Raw genomic sequence first — 24867 nt, forward strand, 5'->3', positions numbered from 1 at the left:
ATCATTTATCGCCTGTAAGCCATTTGCATTTGACAGTTCACATGAGACATGTGTAACAGTGCTAAATTAATGTATGTTCTGTTCCTAATTTTGTATTCCCAAAGCTTCCCTTTAAAATGGAAAGGTGTCTTATGTATCCAAACCTGAAAAAAAATTGCATTTGGTGGCCAAATATGAGTCAACCAACTCTGCAAACGTATAACAGAATGAGGAAATCCTAATACTATATTTTACTGATGTTAGTGACATTTCATACCCATATCAGTGCCAGAAATATTTCCTGGCATCTCTAGCACTTCTTTTTTTTTTGTGTAGGATTTGATACTTTTATAGCCATTGCTTTAATCTTTGCTCTCCATCAGACAGTTGGGCAGGTAGCTTGGTTGTGCAAACTTGGCAGAGTATTTCTTAGCTTACCTTAGGAACACGTTATAGTAATTTTACAAAGGTATTAATTTTCCTGGATGAAATGTGTAATGAGTTTTAATCTTTTTTGCTATGTAGTGTAACAAGAGCCGATATTTGGATCTTTTGTATTATGTTTGTGGATAAATAGTGAATAAATAAATTAGAAGTTATGAAGTTGCATTGCTTGCTTCTATTTGATAGATGCTGAAAGTACTAAAAATGCATAAAATTGAGTATGTTGTTAGTGAAGCCTCCACATTCCTGCATCCCCTCCCTATAACTACAGTAGTTCAGGTTCACTTAGCTTTCTGGGGTTTGTGGTTGCTTCCTCCCTTTCATACAATCATTAAATCCGTAACAGAGGTGAGTGACCTGTACTCATTTCAGCTTTCTTCTTGCCATGTGTAGGTCCATATGATTTTGGTGGTGTTCTGACAAATAGTAACCGGGACATTATAAATGGGGACGCTATCCACAAGCGAAACCAATCTTACAAGGAGATGCACTGGTAAGTTCTGTGAGTGTGACAATGCAAATTCAGAAGCATTTGTCTTTAACAGGGGAAATGCATCAAAGTGTCTTGAATTCCAACGCTTCAGTGCAGGACATCGTAATGTAGATTTGCTTGAATTTGAACAATGACATGAATATGCAACTCTAAATGATGATTTAAATACTCCAAAAGTATTACTGTGACTTAACATAAATTCTTTTTATTACTGGAAAGCTTCAAATTAATGGCAGATGACTTTTCAAGCAGATAAACATCTCTTGTTGGGAAAGAACTAATAAGTCCAATAGCTCATGTTACAGAGAACACCAAATTAGTTTTGCAGTTACTTTCCGAGGATGAATCTGGGGACTGGGGCATGAGGAATGTGCTTGCTTTTTATCTGGACATGGGCAGCTGTGTGTCTGAGAAACTTGTGCACTGTCACAATTTTGCAGCAATTCTAGTGCTCTGTGAAGCATCCCTTTCTCTTTTCAGTCTTCACCCTGGAGATCTCTACCCTTTCACAAGAAAGCCCCTGTTTATCATTGTGGACTCCTCAAACAGTGTCGCCTATAAGGTAAGGCTCTTGAAGGCAGCTACTCGTATGATAGGATACAGTGTCAACCCCTAGTTAGCTTACACTTTTAACAGGCTATTTTTTTAAACAGTTTATATTCAGTCTTTCTTTTCTTTTGAGGTTGTGCATGCTAGTCAGGATCTGATCCTATGAATAGGAACAAGAAGCAGAAGCACATGAACAGCCGCTCATTGGAAAGTAATAAATCCTCCTGGAGGGAAAAAAGGTTCAAGATTTCCAAGGTCTCTGGTGGGAGGTTTATTTTTGTTATATACCAAAGACAAATCTTGGTGTGTGTGCGTGGGGGAGGGAGATAACTAATCTGCTTTTCTTTTTTCCAGTCATCCAACACTCAGTTGCTTTTAAGCAACAGAAGGGAGTCAAAGCATTGAGCCTGATCTTATAAAACACAGGGTGTCTGTTTCTGAAAAGTATCTGAACCAAGGAAATAACAAGACTCAAATTAGCGTCCGGTGTAACTGTAGAGTGGTATATGCTCGGACAATGAGCCTCCTTCCTAGGGTGCTATGGACTTACAGTAGAATTACTCCATGCCAAATCACCTTTGGGAATCTGCAATTCGGGTAATACAGAAGCAGGCATTTTCAATCTCAGTTGCCAGTTGCATCTGGATAGCATTACGACATTTATTTCATTCATGAATGGGATATTAAGAATGTGCTATATCTGGGGAAAGTGCCACTTCCTTATGTCTTCCTTTTTATAGCTCTGTTATTGCAGTGAGAGAAGTGAACACTCACAGCTGCATTTTGGAGGAGGAATAGGGACGTCTAGTGGCCAGATGAACTTGTTCCTTGTTCAGTATCCACAGGCTGTGTCGTTTGTTTTAAAGGCATTTGTTGGCCAGCGAGAGGTACTGAATCGGTGATCGGTGTGATTCAGTATAGGTCTGCCCTGAGACAGGGAACTTTTACCTGACAGTCTTAAGAACAACCTGGCCTCTCTCTGAGGTTTTTGGTTTGTTGTATTGTAATGCATTTCAAAGGGCTTTTTAAATGCTGCTGCATTTAACTTCACCACACTGGATTTCAGTGCAAATCTGCTTTTTATTAAATTCCCTTCCCCATTTAATGGGAGGGAAATAAAATCAGAATGGTTTACTTGTCTTTCTGAGAAAATGAGGGGTAGAGATTTATTTGCCTTTGCTCTTTCCTGATGTTCACTCCAGTATAACATCGGGGGGTGGGGGGCATTGTTTTGTTTCAGGGCAGTAACTGTGGCTTGGATTTGGGGTTTGTTTTTTTGTTTTGATTTGGTTTTTTTAATGCCTTCCTCTCTATTAGAATTGCTGAAAGACGTCAAGTGGATGAGCTCTGTAAGACAGAGTAAGGGATGCCTGGTGATCCTTAATTCAAATACAGCTCTGGACATACCAGGCTTCTGTGGACAGCCTAGAGCACAGGGTCTTTCTGAGGTGATGGATTCCCACATGTAGATTTGTAGCTCATGTGAGAATAACTGTCAAGTGTTTACAGTAGAATTTGCTTTTTGTATTATATTTAAATTTGATAATTGAATTTTCTTTAGATTTTGTGGGCACACAGTAAGCAAAAGCTGTAACTTCCATTTAGTTTCTTTTCCTTATTCTGCAATGAACTGATCATCAGTAGTGTAAAATGATGTGAAGTAGTGTAAAAACCAGAGCTGCTGGTGTGAGAGAAGTCCACCTCTGGTTGTATGTAAGGAGTATAGCAATAGGAGTTCGGGAAGTATTTCAGGACAGGATTATGGAAGTGGCTGCTAGGAGCTCTGACCCAGAGCAGAACCCTGTGGGCACAGTTGTGAGGAATCTAAAAAGAGAATGAAGAAAAAAAGAGCATGGACCCCTATTAAAAAAATATATACTCAGCATTTGAGAACACGCGTTCACCTTCACAATCTATTGCCCTTGAACCTAGGCAGATAGGTGTGCGGGGATGGGTTTAGCTGTTTTGTTTTGTTTTCAACTGAAGGTAGATGGTAGAGCGCTCAATCTGTGTTTTCTAGCCCTTGTCTGTTGTCGTCCTGTGCGTGCTTATGTGTTTGGTTCCTTGTCACCAGAATATACTGATAGTGCTGTCCTGTGGTTACCCCCTGGGTGTGTTGTGAGATGCTTTGTAGGCTCAAGTGTTGGTACAAACAAAAGTTATGTGCAGTTGTGGGACAAGTTGAAGCCAGTGTGCTGACTTTTTTTCCACATGGCTGCTCTGATCTTTTCTGATAGGACAGTCCCAATCCTGACATTTAAATGTCACTGCTAGCAATACTGGCAGTAACAGCAACCGCTCACACATCTTTTTCTACAAGCCTTTCCTGCTCTCCTGCACGCATTCTCATCCTCTCCCTCTCTCTGGAGGGCTTAAATGGTGATGACTGAAAGTAAGTCCTGCCAGGAAGTGACTTGCCAGTTTGTCAAATCAGCGGCACTTGAACAGCTTCCTCCCCTGTATATTTAGCCAAAAGTGAAAGATAACTGCAAATCAAGCATATCTACTTGAAGCCATGAATTTTTTTTTAACACTTCCATTTAAATATAGATGGCTGTGTTCTTGAAGGTTACCACTGTATATGTGGATGAAATAGTACTTTAAAATCAGTATCTTCCTGTAGCTGTGGCTGTCTGACATTGTGGTCAAATGCAAAGTCTTTAAAAAATCCAAACCAAACCAAAACCTCCAGCCAGTAAGAATGCAAGGCCTTGTCGGTGATGTGGTGTAAGTACTCAGCTTAGTAAAGCTTACATGTGAAGTGACTTATTTTGAAGATGACGAGTAGTTCTTTTTTGGAAAGAGATGTACATAGACACATTTTAAAAAGCAGCAATGTTTCTGTTGGAAAACTTGAATATTGAAGTAAAAAAACCAGAGTCAGTTCTGAAAGAAAAATGTGATTTACCCTTTTTGGAGTTGTCCATGCATGGAAAGGGACAGCACTACTTATCCAGAGGTGCTACCAACATCCAGACTACAGGGCAGGTTTTTCTGGTGCACCTTGTGGTCCTCCGCTCCAAGCCATGGCTGTAACATGCTCCTGTTCCTCTGTTGCATGTACACCCACAGCGCTTTTCTGTGGAAATGAGGAGTGGTGGTGGTGAGTGAATCCTGGTGTTCACTTGGGCTGTGGTAGGCAGTTGTGTCTGGGCAAGAGCTGAGACAGGTACCTGGAAGCTTGAGTGTCTTCTCCTCCTGGATCTGTGGTTTAGACGTAGCAACTGCCGTGAGCAGCTGTCTTCCAAAGAGCATGTTCTGTGTTAAACCCTGTAGTTTCTCCCCTTTGCAGGACTTACTAGCTATGTTGACTTACCCTCTGCTGGGACAGAGTCCAAAATGATCTCAGGTACTGTCAGTGAGTAACACCTTTCCTGAGATGTATGATTGACCCTTGGTTTTGCTTTATAGCTGTAGGCAGCGTTTAACTGCATTGTCCTTTTTACTGATGGAGTGTATGGGAAGTCTGCTTTGGTCTCTAACTGGGTGATACAAGGTAGAATTCAACGTGTGAATCTGCTCATGAATACTAAGCCTTCCTGTTACTTGAGAACACGTAACCTGCCCGTGTGCATTCAGTTCAAATTGGCCATGTCTGGGGTGATGACGCCTGGTATTTTAAATGTTTCCTTATAGTAGAGTTTTACTAATTAGTGGGTTGGCCTGCAGTTACGGTCTTCATGGTAATAGTCTTTGTTTCTTCATTGGAGACCAAACCTTAGTATCTAGCATTATATGTCTCCCTTGGCCTTTTAATGAAACAGAAGGGGTTTTAGGACTAGTCAGCACTCTGTCAGATACGAGAAATGTTTTATTTTGATTAGACTAGATTACTGTCTTTAGTGTTTAGCAGACTTAGATTAAATTAATTCAGTGAAACTAATTTAATTGAAATATACTGCCTGGAAAGGAAAGTTCCATTTGAATTAAGCAGAAGCCAGAAGGAATTAAAAAATGAGCTTTCTGATGATCTTACACAAGCAAATACTTTTGGTGATGTATACCTTGCATTCATAACCTGCCAATTTTAAGAATATAATCTGCAGAAATGTGTGTTGCACTCGTGCTCTGGATGCATGGTTTGAATGTGTGCTCTCACAGGATGAGACATCACCATGTACATTTTCTATGGCTTCGCAAGCTTTCAGTTTTAAGGAAGCTGTTTTGGTGAGACATGTGACAGCTAATAGGGTTGTGTAAATGAATCTTTTCTTTTTTTCTTTTTTTTTTTTTTTTTTTTCCCCTTGGTGACAGTTATTACCAATCAGTATACTCACTAGACAGATACACAGAGGGACTGTTACCAGGTAAATGTCAGTGACACTGGACAAAGGCATCATTTGAGGGTTCTGGAGAAATTCCTGTGTAACAGGACACTTAGCAACATTTAAGGTGCTGGAGGAAGCTGCATGAATTGTAAAATGAGGGTTCAGTATAGCAGATGCTTTAAAGGAAATTTATTTTAAAACCTTCCTCCACTGGGCTCTTCTGTTTCATCACAAATAGGTGGTCCTGCTAGAAAGAAAAGGGGAAAGAAATTACTTTGAATGGCTTAGTTGGTATGGAGGAAAGATGCTAGATCTGTTCTGACCTGAAAGCCAATGGCTTTCATTTTTATTGCAGAACATGATATTTTTCAAGTGATGTACTACTACTGAAAGCCATATTGCCATGAAATTTGTTTCTGCTATCAGTAGCAGTGAAACGAGGGAGTTATAATTCCTTTAAAATGTAATGGGTTATATTCTTTCTGTGCTGTGATCTATGAGCAAGTCAATTTGTCAGCCTTACTGCTAATGCTGAACTGTGTGACGGGCATTAGTGTGTTCTCTGTCATTAATAATCTTTGTTTGTACCCTTAACCTGCTGAATATTCAAAAGCAAGCAAAGTGACCATCAATACTTCAAAATTCTTATCTGTTACAGAATTTCACAAACTTATTCGGACAACCATTGGTGTGCTTGCTTTCTCCAACAGCATATCCAAAAGCATTACAAGGTACGTGTTGTACTGCATTTCCTAACAAGTTGCTGCTGCATCATATATCTATCTCGATCAAATGTAACTTGGATTCTTCAGGAAAAGATAGCTTTTCATCACTATGGAATCCCTAAATCTGATTAACATTCCCTGAAGTAGCATGATAAAGTTTAGTGACGGTTTATGGCAAATAATTTATTCTAACAATGATGATATTTCTACAGATAGCTTCAGCAGGTGCCAGGAGGCAAAGTATCCCTTACGCAGAGACTCAGAAAATTGCCAGCCCAGTGCTGTGATGATGATGATAACGATTAGCACTTTGGGTAGCTGTATTAGTCCTAAAAAATGAGCAGAGTCAGTTAAGGTATCAGCTTTTAAATGCCAGGTGTAGAGCAAAATCGTCTCAGATCTTGTTCTGATTTTGGAAGGTAAGTTAAGGAAAACCGTTGGCTTTGTACGCCCCAAGAAGGTGTGTTTGTAGTAGAAACAGGCGATGAAACATTCTGCAGTCTTTGTGACTACTATAACATAGAAATAATTCCAGACTTTCTTGCTGGAATTTGCTGCGTTAAGGCTGTTATCCATCACAAAGACAAGTACCAAGACCTAGCTGAAGCCACAAAGTGATGTTAGGCAAGTATCATGAGAGAGTGTGCAAGAAGTGGAAGTTTCTCATTTGTTTTGAAACTATTCCTGTTATTTAGCTGAAACATAAGTAGAAAATAAGTACTGTAATAATGAATCCTATTTAAACAGAAATCCTGAAAAGTAGAGCTAACTTTGTTAAATACTGGATGCTTGCATTGTGTTCATGGACCAGTCAGGAAAATCTTGCTGTAGTTGTGAGGGGGTGCTACACTGTGCACTAGAGCACTGTGCAGAGACTTCTTAGCTGAGCCTGAATGAGCCCCTGTGTCACTATGGCATCAGACCATGCATGCTGTGTGCCCGAGTCCCGGAAAAAAAAAGGAAATGCACCAAAACAAGTTGGTAATCCTGGCTGATGAGGAAGTGGCCTCGCTCTTTGGGTACATGATTTTTGACTTCCTGGTTGATTGTGATGAAGCTTGGACCTCTGTGTATCATGTTGAACTGGATGGAGTAAATGGGCTTTAGGATATTATGATACCCAACAAAAGGGCAGCTGCGTAGACTTCGGGGAGTTTTATGGGTTTGGCTGCCTTGTTTTTTGAATGGAATAGGACAGTCCATGTTTAATACTTCTCTTCAAGATTTATAATAAGTATTTTCTATCAGTTGTTTCAGTTATGACTTTTGTGTTCAAGTTATGTGCTCAAAATTAAGATCTAGGCCTCCCACAATTAATGAGAAAATCTCATTTCTTTGGTGCTAATGCACATCTCTAGTAAGCCTTTATTGCTAGGCATTGCATCATCTTGAGAACAGATCTGCCACAAGAGGAGCGAAGATGTAACTAACACAAAGGAGTAGTTCCTCTGTTACAGAATTTAGCGGGTGAGCGATTTCATTCTGTGGCAGGGACAGCATTTCTGTTTCATGTGCCAAATGTATCTCTTTGTCTATTGATTTTTTTTTTCTTTTTTTTTCTTTTTTAGATCAGTCTCAGCGGGGAAGCCTCTTCACCATCTTTCTGAACAACCCTTTAATGGCATTCCTATTTGTCTCTGGATTATCAAGCATGCGCAGAGGATTGTGGGAGAAGTGTCAAGATTACCTTAGAAAAATCAACAGAGATATTGCCCAGCTGCTGACCCACTCCCGATCCATAGGTAGGTGCCTAAAGATGCCCAGCTGAACCTTAGCATGCTCTGTAAGTGGATGCTGTTTTTTCTTGCTCAGCCTTCCCAGGGGACAGAATAGTGAGTAAGGGGAATGCACAAGAATTCGTAGTGGTTTCCCCCACGTCTCTTTTGTGTTGTTGTTGGGTTTGTTTTGGGGGTTTTTTTTGGTGGTTTTTTTATGCCTTTCTAAACGGAGGGTTTTTTGCCTTCCCTACAGATCAGTCCTTTCTTCAGTTTTTTGGGGATGAATTTCTTCGCTTGCTTCTAACAAGATTTATCTTCTGTTCGGCTACCATGAGGATGCACAAAATTTTCCGGGTATGCAGGGATATCTATCCCTTTATGAGAATGATACTCCAGTGCATATAGAACCACGCTGCCTGAGGATGGAAGGGTCTTAGGGCTAAGCATATCACTGTGACTTCAGAAAGATAACTGATGCTCACATGCTAATGCCTACAGCTTGTATTGAATCTGTGTCTTTGTATCTCTCCAAAGGCATGAAGCCTTTGACTTGCTGAAGCCTTATTCCTCTACATAAATAGCAGACACTCTAATTCATTTATGTCACTCTGAACAGCCTTGTCTGCTAGAAAAATTCCTTTTAATAATTCCAAGATTATTGTATCTACACAACTAAAAAGGTACAGAACGAGAATCTTAAGAGGATGTGGGAAGGAGTGGAATGTTACTGCTAGAATGTATTCTAGCATGAATGGATTTTGAAAGGTCTTTGAAGTGTAAATGAATAAACTAAACAGGGAGATGTTATTTTCCCTCCCTGTTGGTTAATGCTGTGCCAACAGTGAAGTCTGCTTCTGGACCTACACCATTTTATATATGTGAGTTTTGGCATATAAACTGCCTGCTCCATTTTAAACATTACAGAACAAAATGGAAGTTGAAGCACAGCAATACACAGTATCATCCTGCCTAACTGCAGAAGCTTTCCAAGCCTAAGTGAGCTACGTAGGCTTCTTTGATACTGGGGAAAAGAAGCAGGTCTTCTGTTAGGGGATAGATTTGCCCCTAGTGTTTTAGGTATTTGTTTTAGGATGAGATGAATCTCCCACTGGAGATGCTTGCATATCTATAATTTCAAGAAATGAACTCCAGCCTAGTAGGTAAGTATATGTAAAGTCGGCTTGTCTTTTTTTTGGGGGGGTTGTTTGTTTTTTTTTTTTTTTTTTTGCAAGGCTTCTGTGAACATATTATTGCCCATCTTAGATGAACGGGCATTTGTATTGCCACTGTGACCATCTCTGAGTCAATGGAAAGAGAAAACTGAAAATGCTAGAATGCTTTCTCTCTCTGTGGCATGCTAAACAGATTAGGATACCTCTTAAGTGAAATTGGCTGTTTGCAATCTTCTTCATGAAGGGTGTAAAAATAATGAATGTCTGATTCTCTTTGTTTTCACTGTCATCTAGCAGGAGACTCGAAATTATCCAGAATCTTATCCTCAGCTGCCAAGAGATGAAACGGTGGAGAACCCTCACCTCCAAAAGCACATTTTGGAGCTGGCTTCCATACTGGATGTTAGGAATGTTTTCCTGGAAAACACCCTCGATGACTATTAAGAGAAACTGTCTTACTACAAAGGGGTTTCCCTGGCCACAGATTTTGAATGGTGCAGTTTTATAATGTGAAAATCATAAAAGGAAGTACTTGATTTTATTTTTAAATTTAGGACCATTATTTTAAAAAGTAATAAACAGCTGTTAGTTTGGCTGTTCCATTCTGTATGGGGTCAATTTTATAAGCAGAAGTTTTCATGTCTTTTAAATGTTAAGCTAAAGAGTCACTAGAGGTTTATTTCTGGTCTTGTGGCTATCAACCACATTTCCAACAGCTGATCCTAAGCATAGAAGTATTATTGGTTACCTTTAGCCCACGTTTGTGGAAATCCTTTATTTTTATACAATTTTAAGAAATTGGAAAAAAAAAATCAATAGAAAAACAATATTTTATCCCCAAAGAGTCTGGATTTGAAATGGTAAAGATGGAACCACGCAGTGCAGACCAACAATAGCAATAAAACAGAGTCCTTCATAACAAATATATTTTTTCAGTCATAGGCAAGTAAGTAGACAAAACTGTGGACAATTAAGTTGCATTTGGAGCAGCAGGTTTGAAGTGAAGTTGTAAAGATACTTAATGCTCCCTACAAATTTGACACAACAATTTTTATTATGAACTTTCTACTGCTGGCCAAGGACGCTGCCTGACTGGGTAGATGGTTAGCAGATAAACGAATTGCAAAACTTCAGAAAGCTAGCCCCCATCTCTCACTGTAATATGGGTCATCTTGCCATTTGTATTGCTGCCACAATCCTCCAGGAGGAGAGGGCATTCTTCATTTTGAGGTACTAGACAGAAATTCTTGCATTTCCAGCAGGTGTTTTCCCTCCTTTCCGTGTGTGGATGGAATGTGTGGCTCCCACAGTGTTACCAGCCCCTGACAGGAGCTGAATGTCCTACACAGTGCTGAATACGAGCCCTTCCTCACTCATTTATCTGACCCATCTGTGCTGGATCCCTGTGCCCTAGGAGAGATGCTGGTGCTCCTCTTGCAGCTTAAACAAAGTGGGTGCTGCCATTAAGCCCTGTTAAAGTTTCACGTGCCCACCATTACGTCTCAATCCTATCTTGGAGCCAGTGAAACCGAGGGGCTATAATTATGTTTGGCAGCACTATAGGCTCCCTCAGCCTATAATGCTCAGTCTGGGTGTGCTAAGGAGTACAGTGGCCTTGGTAAAGGTACTTGCTGGAGAAGGCTATCCTGACTCCTGGGAAAAGTGCTGCTGGCTCATTTGGACTGTACTGCCTTCCTTGCTGAGCTAGAGGACCTCTTGCAAGTCCTGACAGTGAAGGTGTGAGCAAGGAGAAGGAACTGAAAATATTTTAAACTGTTAAATTAAAAAATCTGTTTTCACTGTTCTGTGGGCTGCTACAAAAGTAGTGAAAGCACAAGTGGGATCAGTGCTTTTATGTTGAACACCTGCCATGCCTCTGTTTTTAGGTGGAGAAAAAAAAAAAATGCAGAACTTGTTGACTGCCGCAGTATCATGGCAGGCCTGTTTGCAGTGCTGTCATACAAGGTATGATCTAGTCAGCCGCAATAGCGAAGGGCAGTAAATCAGCACTGATGGGCCCCGTTCAGCTGAGGAGAGCGTGGTATGGAACAGCAAGAATTGCTGCAGTGTAGCTGGGAAGTTTGCATGAAGGTTCGTTGTAGCTGGGCTGAAGCTCATGCCATCCATTCTTTTAACTTCTCAAGTGTAAAAAAATTCTGCGAATGCTAGTGTTTGTTGAACACAGTGTTGAAGCTGGTATATTGAGTCCCCCACCACTTGGTGCTGCTCTTCTTTGGACTATGGCAGGACTTCGTTACCTGGGATGTGGAGTTTATTTTAAAGAGTGTGTGTTTGTGTGTGTGCATGTGTGTTCTAGGCGTTTGTGTGTATATGTACAATACGCATACATCTACTGGCTGGTGTAAATTGTAAATATGTATATATGTATAGGTACTTGTATATGTATTAAAAAGAATGAAACAGTACAGTGTCTATATACAAAATTTATATATACACACATACGCCATTTTGGGTGCATTCTACAAGGTGTTGCAGATCGTTTGTAGTTGTGGTAAAGGTTATGGCTCTCCTGCCATTGTAATTCACTGTTTTCAGGGGCTTACACGTGGACCCTGAAGTGGTTCATAACTGATTTCAGGTACAGGAGGCCTTAGTTAGCCAGGGGGATGAGTACTCCTGTATGTATTACAGTGGTAAGATTCAAGTATTCTTAACTGTGAAGCTGATGATCTGCCTTTCCTTCTGGTAGGAGGTCCCCAGTTACTAAAACATGGGCTTGTATGCAGAAGCTAAAGATGCTGAAAGCCTTTACTGCAGCAGAAAGTGAGAGACGGGTTATCTGTTACCCTGCCTGCTGTTCCTCCACCAGCAGTGTTCAACTTGCATGGAAGAGGGGAATTTAGTTTTCCCCAGCTCACTGCCTTCCAACCAAATGCTTTTGTTTTGCTTTAGCTTTTGTGTTGATGAAGCTATTCTCGTTGTGGTTCTGTGTATCTGGAACAGTGTGCTATTTCCAAGCACAGGGGTGATGCTGATTCCGTTAGTGTGGGCGGGTGAACCTCTGTGGGATGTTGCTTGTTAACTGACAGGGAAAGCCTCGGCGGTCCCAGTCTTCATTTTAGCTGGGCTGAAGCAAGGAGCCCTTGCTTGTGATCCGAGAGGCTTCTAATCCACCTTGCAGCCTGAAGAAGAGGTTCTGTTTGCTTGTTACCAATGTAGATCTAATCAGAGGAGAACGCACTTTTCTAAAAACAAAAACGCTGAAGAAGCTGGAATGTCGGAGGAGAATACAAGACCTTGAAAACTAGTTCAGAAGTCGAACTTATCAGCGATGACTGTCCAAGTCAAAAACTCATTCTTGAGGTCCCTCATTCTCTCACCTACTGATCTTTGGTTTGGAAGGTACGCTGCTGGCAGGGATATTCGAAGATAGATTTCGCTCCTGTTGTGTCAGTAGGAGTACAGAATTGTGCTTTGTAAGCGAAAGGCTGATACCATCTGCCTGCCCTAGCTGTAGATAGGATGAGTATGTCTTGGGTTTTGAGCCAGCCCCTTCCTTCCCACCCAAAACAACTGCATTCAAGATGAAAATACTGGTATTTTCCTCTCCACGTAAAATCTTGTCTTGTTCGAACTTACTAAGTCATTCTAAACTTGTGCTACTGTGTGCTGTGTACTATGGTCGTAGGTACCCTCTTGATGTATGCTTGTGTGTACTGAAGAAAAATTTGGTTTATGTATCTAGCAGTCCTCACTGTGAAAGTGAAGCAAAGACTAAACCATTTTTAAGAGAGAAGAGAACAAATCCTTTTCCTCTCAGGCCTAATGCCTTCCCTCTTGTTTGCTCTCCCTTTCTCCGTGTATCTTTATTGCTTGAGTTAGCGGAGGAGACTTGCCACCACCAGGCAATACCGAATTAATGGGGAGAGGAGAATGTGGCCAGGGCTGAGCATGTCCTTACTGGATTGCTTCTGCCTAGCTCCCTACTTGCTGCACGTGGTATGTTCAGCTGAGTCCTGCTCCCACAGGAGGCACCTCTGTACTCTGTTCAAACCGGCTCAAACATCTAGCCAAAGTTACTGCTGATGCCTTTTGTTTTTTCCCCTTCTCAAAATAACAGTGAGGGGGGAATACAGGGTTATGAGTCTTTAATGCTCTGGTTTTTAATCACTCTCGGGACGTGATGTGTCATTTAGCTTCACATGCAAACTAAATGGAACACCAGCTTCTGTGAGCTGGGCAAACTGGACTTGCTCCCTGGAGTGCTTTTTCGAAGTTTCAGGACAGTTCATCAAAATAACATCCATCAAGTCATGACTTGCTAAACCCCTCAAGACTGTTCCCCAGGGAGGCGTGCAGAGATGTCTTTTAAGGATCATAGGAAATAGATGGGGGGGACACAGCAAAGTAGGCTTCAAATAATCATCTTCCAAAGCTACAACCTCAGTAGCTCTGGTCAGGCTTCTCCTCGAAGGACGGGATGAAAGCGCTGTTCCAAGATTCGTCCCTGGCATGCTGTTGTGAAGCTCTCCCCTGCCCCGCTGCTTTCCTTGTGCTGTAGCTCCATGCTGTGCTTCAGGTCTGCTTTTTCCTGAAAGCTAAAAAGCTCGGAATCTGTCTAAACAACTTTTTTTTGTCTTGAGGCTTCTTTTGTAAAAGCTTTATCTGTGTTAGATCCTTCAGTAACTGTTCTGACTACAGGTCCCCAGCGACAGCAGTGGCAGAGCCCCTGTTTAGTCCTGCCCCCGTCCCATGGTAGGTGGCTGCTTAGTGTCGGTACCTGATCTGCGGTGGCTGGTGCCACTCCTGGGGCTGCGGGAGCTCCGCAGGCTCTAACAGTAAGGGGAAGAAAACCTGATGCACAGAGCTGAAAGCTGCTCTGTGGCTCGGGAACCTTAGGCTCGCTGCAGTCAGCCTCTGCGTGAGGGACACTGGCAGAGAGGACAGCGGCAGAGATCTCCAGAGCGGAGATGATACATTCCTGAGGCGGCTCTCTTGTGTTTTTAGTATCTGTGACTTTTAGAGCAATACTCTTTCTGTGACCAAATGTATTGCAAGTGCTTTGAAGAGCTGGATGTCCACAAACAGAGCAGGGGAGGAACGCATCAGGCATGTGTATCTGCTTTATATTCAGAAGTGAAAGCAAGCTTTTTTTTTTTTTTTTTCCTCCTCCAAACTATTACTCTGCCAAGACAGAGGAGATTTCAAGGTTTCTGAATTTGACAGATTTTTTTGAGGGATTAAGGAGTGTCTCTGCATTCCCATTGACTTGTTAACGTGCCAGCTGCACGCATAGCTGTTTTGCTCGGAGATCCCGGTTTCATCCGCAGCGAGAGCAGGCTTCCCTGCCGCTTGCTGGCCCAGAGGAGCCCCCTGAGCAGCACAGATCGTACCGCATCTGGTAACCGCAGCTCTTCCTGTGAGAATAAAAGCCCGTTGTGAGTATCTGCCCCATGGACTTTGCAGATTTCTTTTGGCACGTGTTTATTATAATCGCTTCTCGGTTGTCAGTGAGTTGTCAGGAGCAGGATTCTGCCTCACGCAGGCTAAAAAGCACAGGTTGCTCCTGCCCTGGCCCCGGCTCGGCGCGAAGGCCGAGGGGAGCATAAGGTGGGAGAGGGAGGGGGGGTCCTGGCAAGGCAGAGGAACTGTGCCCCAAACAGCCCAGCTGCAGAGGGAAAAGGAGCAGTTTGCCTCTCTTAAGAATCAGATTATTTATTACCAAAAGTAATTTTATAGTGAATCGGTTTAAAGTTATTTTACAGCCATGTGCCTGTATATCATATTTTGGTAAAAACAGATATTTTACTTAAAATACATAGAGATGTATAAATAAACTTTTTTGGAGCAAATAGCCTTTTTTTTTTTTTTTTTTTTTTTTTTTTTTTTTGCAAAACATTTACAGAGTTTTTCTGCAAGCCTATCAAAGCTTCCTCTCCTAAGGAAATCTCATATACATGCCTCAGACCCTCAAGAAAAATTACAGCACTACTCTTGCTCTATCCATTATGCCTCTGTACTCCTACAAAGCTCCCTCAAGTGCACGTGTACACACAGTACTTGCAGCTCCCTCTCCTGCATCCCAAAATTTAGCTGGGCCCATGGCACCAAACGCTGTGGCTAACCCCAAACTTGGTGCGAGCCGACCAGCTACAAGGCCAAACTGAACCAGCACCCTGCCTCTCACCTTCTACAACAACTGCTATTCTGCAAAAATAATAAACCTGCATTTTCTTTTAACAATTTGACACACCAGCAAAGAGCATTAATTAGGTCATTTAGACCTAAGTGATGGCAAAACCAGTGCTACATGCAGGTGCAGTAATATTTTTAAGGGGCATAATCTGAAAAATATCTCATTTTCAAGAACACTTACATAGGAGACCTGGCCTTCAGTTTTTTGTCATATAAACCCTGTTCTGTATTATTTATGAAATAGTAACCGCAGGGGATATTATAACATGCAAAATACTGACCAACAGAGAAACACCAGGAGCTTCTCCTTCCAAATTTTCATAAATAATCTACTTGATTTATAAGGAATAAATGAAGTTCAACAGTGTAATTTTAAGAGATGATTTCGCAGGTTCCACTGCAAAACCAAAACTTTTTAGTTTTGTTTGTGTCCCGTATCTTCCATATACATTTTCTCTTTTTAATGCTATCTTGATAACATTTTTTTAAAGGTTTCTCCCCTGGGTGGTTTGCTTTGCGTGTTATAACAGGTGTGATGTTAAAAGGCATTTAGTTGTCGTTAAATGTTTAATGCGAGTAGAAATCTTTAGCGCGGAAACCATCTCTCTTTAATTTGCAGGTACTGATAGCCTATGAAGGCTTTAATGGAACTAGGAATGCAATAAAAATGAGTGGATGAGGCACAAAAAAGGTTTCTCCCCTGGGTGGTTTGCTTTGCGTGTTATAACAGGTGTGATGTTAAAAGGCATTTAGTTGTCGTTAAATGTTTAATGCGAGTAGAAATCTTTAGCGCGGAAACCATCTCTCTTTAATTTGCAGGTACTGATAGCCTATGAAGGCTTTAATGGAACTAGGAATGCAATAAAAATGAGTGGATGAGGCACAAAATTAAATGTTGGCATCTGGAAGCTTTAAACAGAGCGTCGGTATATCAACCATATTGGAGGTAGTGGCTTTTCAAAGTACCTGGCTATTTCAGGACTATAGAGCAGTAAAATGTTTGCAAAATTGAAGAAGAAGATAGCAGAAGAGGCAGCTATTGCTCCCAGACCGGGAGGAGCTGCCAGGATACCCAGGTCTGTCAGCAAGGAGTCAATTACGTCCGTGGGAGCCGACTCTGGGGATGACTTTGTAAGTTGTGCCTGGCTTTGAACTTCACTTTCTCTTACAGCATTTCTAGCACAGCTTTACAGACAACCATTTTAAGTCAAGTGTACGGCTTGAATATGCACTGTGGTGTCTTTGTACATCTTAATACGTAAATGAATCATTAGCTTGAATAAATGTAAATACTGAAGAGAAAATGCTTGTATGTTAACCACAGTAGTGACTAGGAGGCTTATATTCCCATGTAAACGTGAGTTGCAAAGCTACCTCGATACAGAACATTGTTAAACAGGCGTAAAATATAGAATAAGTTCTAGTAACATGCAAGATACCTATTTGTAAAATGAATTGCTGAAGCAGTAGGAAAGCGAGTTAGGCACTGGTTAGCTGTGATCCTGCTCTGGACCTGTGTTTGCCTCTTGGCGCCCTGGTACTCTTCCTCCTCCGGTGTATCGTTTATGCAACGTGTGTTCAGTTTTGCTGCACTCAAAACTATTGTAGTTCCTCCAGTGTCTGGTTTAAACTCTGTTTTGTTACAAAGCATTGTTTAAGCAAGCTGTATCATCCCATGAGCGTATGCGTTAAATGGAACCCTGTAATGCTCCGGCACCTTCTGCCCCTTGGTGGCTATCCTATTTTTCAAAACCCGGATTAAGGCACAGTGTTGCACCACTGTTGGAGCCAACAGTACCCGCTGTACTGCAGCAAGTCGCTTCACAATTCTGTTTGGCTGTCTGCAAAATGGAGAAGTTATTTACGGGGTTGAATGTTAAGTCATTTTTTCTGAAGCTCAGCTGAAATTCCACTTCTGTTAAGCAGAAAGTTGGAACGCCTAATGTTTAAATATATTGGTCTTGTGTTTTTTCTGAAATTTTTTTTCACTTGACAAATTCTCATGTTGGAATTTCGTTTACTGTCTTGTGAGTTTAGGGAACAGAAAACAAATAACGGTCGTAGCTGAAGTCTCGAGTGGTTTTCAGAAAACTTCCAAGAATTAGTTGTTTCAGCAGTGTTCGTTTAACGGCTCTTAATAATCAATTTTTATGGAGCAAGAAACCCCATAGAGAATCATATCCATGCAGTGGATTTTGCATGGAGCCCGTTGCATGGAAAGACTACGGCATTAGTGCTTAAGCCAGCTTATCCCAGGTGACGAGCGTTACTGTTTCTTTTCTACTTACTTAGTTTCCCGAAAGACTCGCTTTGACCCATCCTGAAGCCTGTACTGCAAAGCCTGATTTTCTGTTACTCCCCCCATAGTCATTCTATTATGCCGTCTCCTCAGTGATCAATTTGAACAAATAGTTTTCAGCTCTGGCTTCTTTTTAGCATTGTATTTCAAACAGGCCAGCGTTGCAGAGCTGACCGTTTAAGCCCTTACTGTTTTTCTTCTTCAGCATTTTTTACACATTCTGCTGTGCTAGTACAACTGCCTTTATGTGGAGAACTGAAGTGTTATTCCTAGGTGGGATAGTGTTTATTATCTAGAGTTACTGTATGGCAGGATCGCTTTTCCTGAATTTTGTAAATTACATGAGTGTTGTTTTTCTACCAAGGCTTCTGATGGAAGCAGCTCTAGAGAGGATCTTTCATCCCAGTTGTTCAGAAGAAATGAACAAATAAGAAAACTGGAGGTCAAGCTCTCTGGTACGTGTCTTGATACATCTAAACCCCTATGACTTTAGGAAATACTTTCCTTTGAACTTAAGCGTTTTGATTTATTAAAAATACATGGGGTTAGGATTTTTGAAAATTGATTCGTAACAACCCTATTGTCATCTAGATAGCATCTGGCATAAAGACGACTGACTCTTCCCTGCTGATTTCACGACACATTTCTGTGACTGTTTTGACCAGCTGGGATAGCTTTCTGTCCCCATGCTTCAAACAGTGGCTTTCCCCACTTTTATTTTACTTATTCTGTGTACCTAATGGTTTGTTTCTCTTGGGATCTAAGCTTTCCAATGTTGACAGTAACATGGTGCCATTCTTAAAGAATTGAACTTTGAAATGAAGAAAAAGCAAAGTATTCAACATAAAACAGTCCTGAGGCTTTTTTTTTTTTGTTTCCTAAGATAATACCTTGTTCTTTAAAGCTGCAGTAAGGGCTCTGCTCTGGCACTGCTTCCCACCCCTGTTGTATGGGCTAAAGTAGGCTAAACTGTGTTACACTGCTGCTTCCCAAAGCACGTAGAAGGCCTTGGAAAATAAGGAGGTTCTAGCCAGCTCAGGATTATTTTAATTTATTCAGGAGACTTATCAGGCTCCAGTTCAAGAAAACAGAGGATTCAAAGATGATTTCCCGTTGCAATTTGAAAGGGCAAAGTGTTCACCTATTTGCATAAGGTAAACTTAAAAGTGCTGGCTGGGGCTTAGTACGAGAGAGGGAGGCACTAAGTACCAAGAGGCTCGTGCAAGCAGCCCGATCAGTCAGTAAATCATCCTCTCCTTTGTACATAAACTTCTCTGAGGTGCGTGTATGTGTTTTGTTTTGTTTTTTAAAACTGCCTTCCTTGTCAGTTCTGCTCGGTAGGCTCGGTAGTGGTAAGAGTGCTAGTTTGTTGGCAGAGCGGGAGCGCCAGTCGGAGCTCAGCCTCGGAATACTGTGTGACTTGAACAACGAGCCGTACGGAGCAAGGATGCAAGCGTCTATGACTTGCCCCATCCTCGCACCCTCCAGTGAGAGAGGCCTTTCCTAAACAGCGTTAGGTAGATCACTGTTCTTGAATGAAGAAAAACGAGGGGACAGTTCTTCATTCTCTGGCACTGCTCCTTTTTTGTGTAACCAGCAGAGCTAGGACAGGTCCTCCTGTTTGTACCAACCCTTTACCCTGTGCACAATACAGAACTATTTGCTTGTGTTCATTGTTATGGTCACCCAAGTTTTCCTCAACAGGAATGATTTTCTGGTTGAGAAAATCATCGTCATTTTCCACTCATCCTTTTTTCTTTTTTTTTTTCTTTTTTTTTTTTTTTCTTTTTGTTATTGCCTTCCCCAATGTCTGTTCATTCCTGGTCTGTGCTTCTCCCTCCTCACACAAGATTATGCTGATCAGATCCGAAACTTGCAGAAGATAAAAGAGAAGCTTGAAAATGCATTAGAAAAGCATCAGGATTGTACGTACTTTTCTTTTTCCTTTTTTTTTTTTTAAAGGTGAAAACTGTTATGGTTGGAAACACGTTTGATGTACAGATGTTTTAATCATTTGCTTTCAAACTGTGCACCTCTAGGTTGCGAAGAAATAGAACACAAGTTCTTGCCTTATTTAGAGCGTAAAAAGCAGCAGCAGTTTGTTGGCTGTTGAACAAAGTTGTTGTTATACTCCTTTTGCCAAATTTGGGGCTAAAGTGCAAGAGAGGCTTTTCTGAAACCTATGGCTTTGTTACAGTCCAGTGAGGAACAGTACTGCTCCTGTTATTTCTGGCATGTGTCCAGTGTGCGAGCAGCATGAGGTAATAAGTGGCACAGCGTTCGTGCTAGAGAGTCAAAATGGGGCTAATTACTTGCAGAAGAAGCTCTTTAAAGTTATAAATAACTTACAGAAAATTGAGAAGCAATTTTAAAAGATGAGTTTTTAATATAGCTGGTGATTCTCTGTTGCTAGCCTCCATGAGGAAGTTTCAGGAGCAGAATGAAGCTCACCAGGCCAGTCGAGCCAAGATGGCTGAAGGAATGGCTTTGGCCTTAGAAAAAAAGGACCAGGTAACAGAGCTTGAAGAACTCAACTTTTGACTGACTGTGGAGATTCGAGTGCAAGACCTTGCTGTTTTAAGCAGGCATCACCGTTAATTAAAGTAGTTGTACATTGTATTTGCTTAGCTTGCCAACATTGAGGAACGAAGGGAGCATTGAGTTAAAATGCCAGAAATGGTGTAGGACTTGTCATTGTTTTGACTGTTCTTACTGGTTTTAAAAAGAGGCCACGCCAATTTCTAATGAAAGGTTAAGCTTGCACTTGTGTGTGGTAAGATTCAATTGCAGTAGACCTGTTGACACTTATATTTTGTTTTACTTGATAAAGCTTATGTATTCAGGTAGCATAAATGATTCCTTAGCCTTTATATGTTAAAACACTAGCTGTTACTTTTCTTGTGCTGATTATTTTTTTAATCATTAGCATGACTTAGTATCTCTGTTAACAATACAAATTCTCTTTTTTTAACCATAATTGCTGTCCTTGAAAGTCTACAAATTGATTTATTTTTTTTTTTTACCCTCCTTTCTTTCTTGTTCAGGAGTGGATGGAAAAACTGGGTCAAGTTGAAAAGGTAATTAAACTTTGGGGCTTGGGTGTTTGGTTTTTTTTGTCTGTGTATGTGTATTTGTAAACACCAGCCTGCAGACTTCCTACAGGTGGAAAATAATTTTGTTTATTACAGAGGCTGGGATGCAGGAGGTAGTGACTTCATCTGAGGTCTTGCAGTAGGTCATCTGTTTTATGAAACAAATGAAACTATTTGGTAGGGATTTTTTTCAGTGGGGAAGTAAAGAATAATGGGTTACCATGAGAAAGATGTACTTCTGTAAGGTGGAAAATAATTTTGTTTATTACAGAGGCTGGGATGCAGGAGGTAGTGACTTCATCTGAGGTCTTGCAGTAGGTCATCTGTTTTATGAAACAAATGAAACTATTTGGTAGGGATTTTTTTAATACAGGATTTCAGTCTTGTAGTTGTTCTAGCTGTTTAGCTTGGTCTATTTTAATGTATCTCTGATTATGAAGATATTAAACATGCTACTATTTGCTGTCCATTTCTAAGAGTTCAGTTAGGTGATCATTGGCTGCATTATAATGAATATGGATTTTTTTTTTTTGAGATTTTTGGTAAAGTTTGGTAATTTGCTCCACATCTCCTACTGCAACATGAATGTGGAAGAGCTGCTGGTTCTACATGTAGCACCCTCAGAGAGCCTTACGGCTGCATGACAAGATTCCTTTCCCAGAGAGTTTAATTGAATTCCCATTGACTTGAAATGAGCATTCAGATATTACTGGATTCCTCTTGGTCTTGTTGGTTTATCAGGAAAAAAAAATGCTTGAAACACAGTTACAAGAGATGAGGGAGCAGCGTTTGAACCTTTTTCAAAAAAGAGATGAAATTGATGAACTGGAGGGCTTTCAGCAGCAGGAGATTGCCAAAGTTAAACACATGGTAAGATTATTTTAAACTTTTTTTTTTTTTTCTTTCCTAACATTTCTGTTAGAATACAAAATTAGTGGTTGCTCTGCATTAATTTTTTTAGCCTTTATGCTTATATACAGTCCTGGTCAGTGTCCAAATCCTAACAGTAGGTACATGCATACAGTATTGCACAGCTTATTTCTCAGTTACTTTTCTGGGAGTTATTTATTATTTCATTTAATTCAGCACATAAATTAATAAAAAGGGCAATTTTCAATGAGAAGATGTTATCAGTATTACCGGGTCATCTGTATTGTCAAAGATAACAATCTAATATTCAGCTTTTGAAAAAGGAAGAATCTCTGAGCAAAACAGAGCAGGAACTAGAGGCGTGCACTCGAGAACTAACCCACGCTAAAGAGGTCCTTCAGGATGCAAGCAGCGAGTCATCAGGCCTAAGGAAAGATCTTCAGGAGCTGCAGCAGCAGTTCTTGGAGCTGGAGGCGCAGAGGTATGGATGTGGTGTTCCGTGAGGAGCAGTGTATTCATTTCCCCTATACTTTTACTTCGTGCCCAGTTCTGTCTTTTTGAAAGAGTTTATGTATGTAGTGAGCTGACTGCGTAATTGCTTCTGGTACGCCGATGTGGATGTAAATGCCAGATTTATATTTCTTTTCAAGCCAATTAAAGTAGTGCTTGTTTAAGGTTTTGTAAGCTTGTTACGATTTCTTTTTTCATAGTTTGAATGCTTATCTTTCACTTTTTTTGGAAAATGTATAATCAAGCAGTGGCTGGTTTTAGGACAGGAAAATCTTGTTGATGTTGCCTAGTCCATTTTCATAAGAAGCAGAATTATCTGCTGAAGACTATTTTTCTGGAACAGTATGTCACTTTTTTTTTTTATTCTCTTTCTGTGAAGAGATGAACTAATGACAGCTGTGACAAATGCAGAAAATAAGATCACTGCTCTGAAGTTAAGAGAACAGGAGCTACAAACTGTCATTCAGCAGCTTTCTCTAGACTTGCAAAATGTAAGTTTGAGTTAAGTGAGATTTGATTAATCTAACTTCTACAGACAAGGAGCAATTTTAGATATCAGTTATGTGGTTTTCGAAATCTAAGTTTCAAAGCAAGTAATTTCTCATGAATTGCTCCTTGTCTGTAGAAGTTAGATTAGATATCAGTTATGTGGTTTTGGAAATCTAAGTTTCAAAGCAAGTAATTTCTCATGATTTTTAGGCTCGAGTTGCTGGTTCTGGTTGTGAGAAGAGGCTGGAAATGTTACAGGTGGAGCATGAATCTCTGAAGGTGGAATATGAACAACACAAGCAAAAGGTTAAGTGTTTTCAGATGCATCTGCTGTTGGCTGGTGTCAGGGTGTACACTTGGGTAATGCACTGTGAGTTTGAGATTTGGCGTCTAGAAAGTGTTTCAGGATCATGCTGTCTTTTCACATAGGACTTGTCTGTTTTTAATGGCACTTTTTAAAGTCAAACCACGATGGATTAGATGAAAGCTTCGCTATAAAAAAGGTTCTGTGACTTCTTGTTCTCACAGATGACTTTGGAATTTGCTGAGAGAAATAAACTTATTGAACAGCTGCAGGAAAAAGTGTCTTCCTTGGAAAAAAAGCTAGAAAGAAATCTTTCAGGGGATGAACATGTGCAGGAGCTACTTAAGGAGGTAATGATACATTTATAGAGTGCTTAGAAGCTTAATCTTAGTGAGGTTTTTTTTTTACAATGTACATTACTTATCACACATAGAAAGAATATATGATGATGTAATGGCAGGCAGGTTTTTCCCTTCAGTGTATATTGGCATGCTGTCTATGCTGGGCAGAATCGTGTGGGTGGCTACATTGAGCCTGTTTATGTAGAGATGTCTTTTATTGGTCTCTCTGCGTTGTCTGTTTAGGCAATGCACCTGACAGCTTGGAAGGAAAAGAGCAGCTTTTAAACATGCCCACATGAGGTAGAACAGCTTGAGAGCTTTATTGGTTAATCCTTACAGAGAACAGTGCACGCTTTTCCTTGTTCTTTGTCTTCTGTTATCATGACTTGCAGAGCATCGGGACGGGGAGGGGAACTGTTCTTGCACATAGTTCTACAAACAGAATGTTGCATATTGAAATCTTGAGCCTCAGAAGTGTTAAGAAACAGCTGAAAACAAAGAACCCAAATTTGGTCAATGCCCTTTCTTTCATTACTTCTCGATCTTGTCCTTGAGCACTGATGCTCCTATTCAGAATCAGCTTGGAGCAGTGCTTCCCCAGCTGGGTCTTGGGGCAGCAAGGGAAGTTATGCTCTTCCTTGGTCAGGCCTGCCTACAAGACACATCAACTCGATGTTGCTACAATAAAAGAATTTGGCTTAGTAAACTTGAGCCAGTTTGAAGTCTATCTAGGGGTAGTAAAACATTTTGGAAAGTAAAACCGTAACTAGCAAAAGTTTTACCTTCCTTGTTTGTGTGTTTGCTGTCATGTAAGCTTTCAAAAAAATTTTTTTAATCCCTTAAACTTGGCCTGGGTTAGAAAATTACAACCTGGGTGCTGATTAGAGTTTACATCTGGATCATGACAGGATGCCAGTGAATTTCCTGTTCTTAATGATGTCATCGCCAGGGCAACATGATCTGTGGAGGCCTTATGCAGTAGCATCAAACTTGCTGGTTGCCAAGAGCAAAGCTATGTTGCACATCAAACTAACTGTTCTGTTTTAGTTTGACCTTATTAATGAAATAAAAAGAAAAAATCTTAATTAAAAAAACCTTATCTCTTTGTCCATCCTTATTCCTGTTCTTCATCTCAATGTAATGTTCAGAAAGCCACTCTTGAGCAGAAACTGGATGAAACCAGGCAGCAGCTGCTAACAGACAGAACGCATCACACTGAGACTGCGAACCACTTGGAAACACAGGTAAGTTGTTGGGGTTTTTTTTTCCCACTACAAACTGCCACTGTTCCCAGCCTCTTTATATCCTATAACTCCTCTCCTCTCTGCACTTATGCTCTCAGCCAAAGGTGAGACTATGTGTCATGTTGAGTCTTGAAAGGAATCACAGAATCATTTAGGTTGGAGAAGCCCTTTAAGCTCACCAAGCCCAACCGCTCCCCTACCCCTGCCATCCCAC

The 24867-nt window shown here is 40.8% G+C and overlaps 2 protein-coding genes across 12 annotated transcripts in view; both read left to right on the forward strand.

The window, feature by feature from the left end:
• The window catches only part of SCAI (suppressor of cancer cell invasion), a 32930-nt gene extending 17829 nt beyond the window's left edge, over window positions 1-15101 (forward strand). For 5 of the 6 annotated variants that reach the window (XM_035903051.1, XM_035903072.1, XM_035903086.1 and 2 more), the window contains 6 exons: window positions 817-916; window positions 1397-1478; window positions 6392-6464; window positions 8027-8200; window positions 8430-8530; window positions 9643-15101. In XM_035903051.1, the coding sequence (XP_035758944.1) occupies window positions 817-916; window positions 1397-1478; window positions 6392-6464; window positions 8027-8200; window positions 8430-8530; window positions 9643-9792 (680 nt within the window). In that variant the 3' untranslated portion in view covers window positions 9793-15101. The remainder of the gene's footprint in view (window positions 1-816; window positions 917-1396; window positions 1479-6391; window positions 6465-8026; window positions 8201-8429; window positions 8531-9642) is intronic. The other variant, XM_035903059.1, reaches the window with a different exon arrangement.
• A 1189-nt stretch (window positions 15102-16290) lies between these two features.
• The window catches only part of GOLGA1 (golgin A1), a 19983-nt gene continuing 11406 nt past the window's right edge, over window positions 16291-24867 (forward strand). For 2 of the 6 annotated variants that reach the window (XR_004843174.1, XM_035903140.1), the window contains exons 1-11: window positions 16294-16635; window positions 18168-18258; window positions 19654-19728; window positions 20217-20314; window positions 20848-20880; window positions 21637-21765; window positions 22077-22246; window positions 22655-22766; window positions 22975-23070; window positions 23293-23418; window positions 24558-24653. Coding sequence is in view for 5 of the 6 variants with exons in the window: in XM_035903140.1 (XP_035759033.1) it covers window positions 16501-16635; window positions 18168-18258; window positions 19654-19728; window positions 20217-20314; window positions 20848-20880; window positions 21637-21765; window positions 22077-22246; window positions 22655-22766; window positions 22975-23070; window positions 23293-23418; window positions 24558-24653 (1161 nt within the window). In the remaining variant the exon portion in view is untranslated. Of the gene's footprint in view, window positions 16636-18167; window positions 18259-18862; window positions 18958-19653; window positions 19729-20216; window positions 20315-20847; window positions 20881-21636; window positions 21766-22076; window positions 22247-22654; window positions 22767-22974; window positions 23071-23292; window positions 23419-24557; window positions 24654-24867 lie in introns of those variants that run through there. The other 4 variants (XM_035903144.1, XM_035903141.1, XM_035903142.1 and 1 more) reach the window with 4 other exon arrangements.

The sequence above is a fragment of the Egretta garzetta genome, unplaced genomic scaffold (genome assembly GCF_000687185.1).
Source record: "Egretta garzetta isolate BGI_Z169 unplaced genomic scaffold, ASM68718v1 scaffold341, whole genome shotgun sequence".
In the NCBI taxonomy this organism is placed as follows: Eukaryota; Metazoa; Chordata; class Aves; order Pelecaniformes; family Ardeidae; genus Egretta; species Egretta garzetta.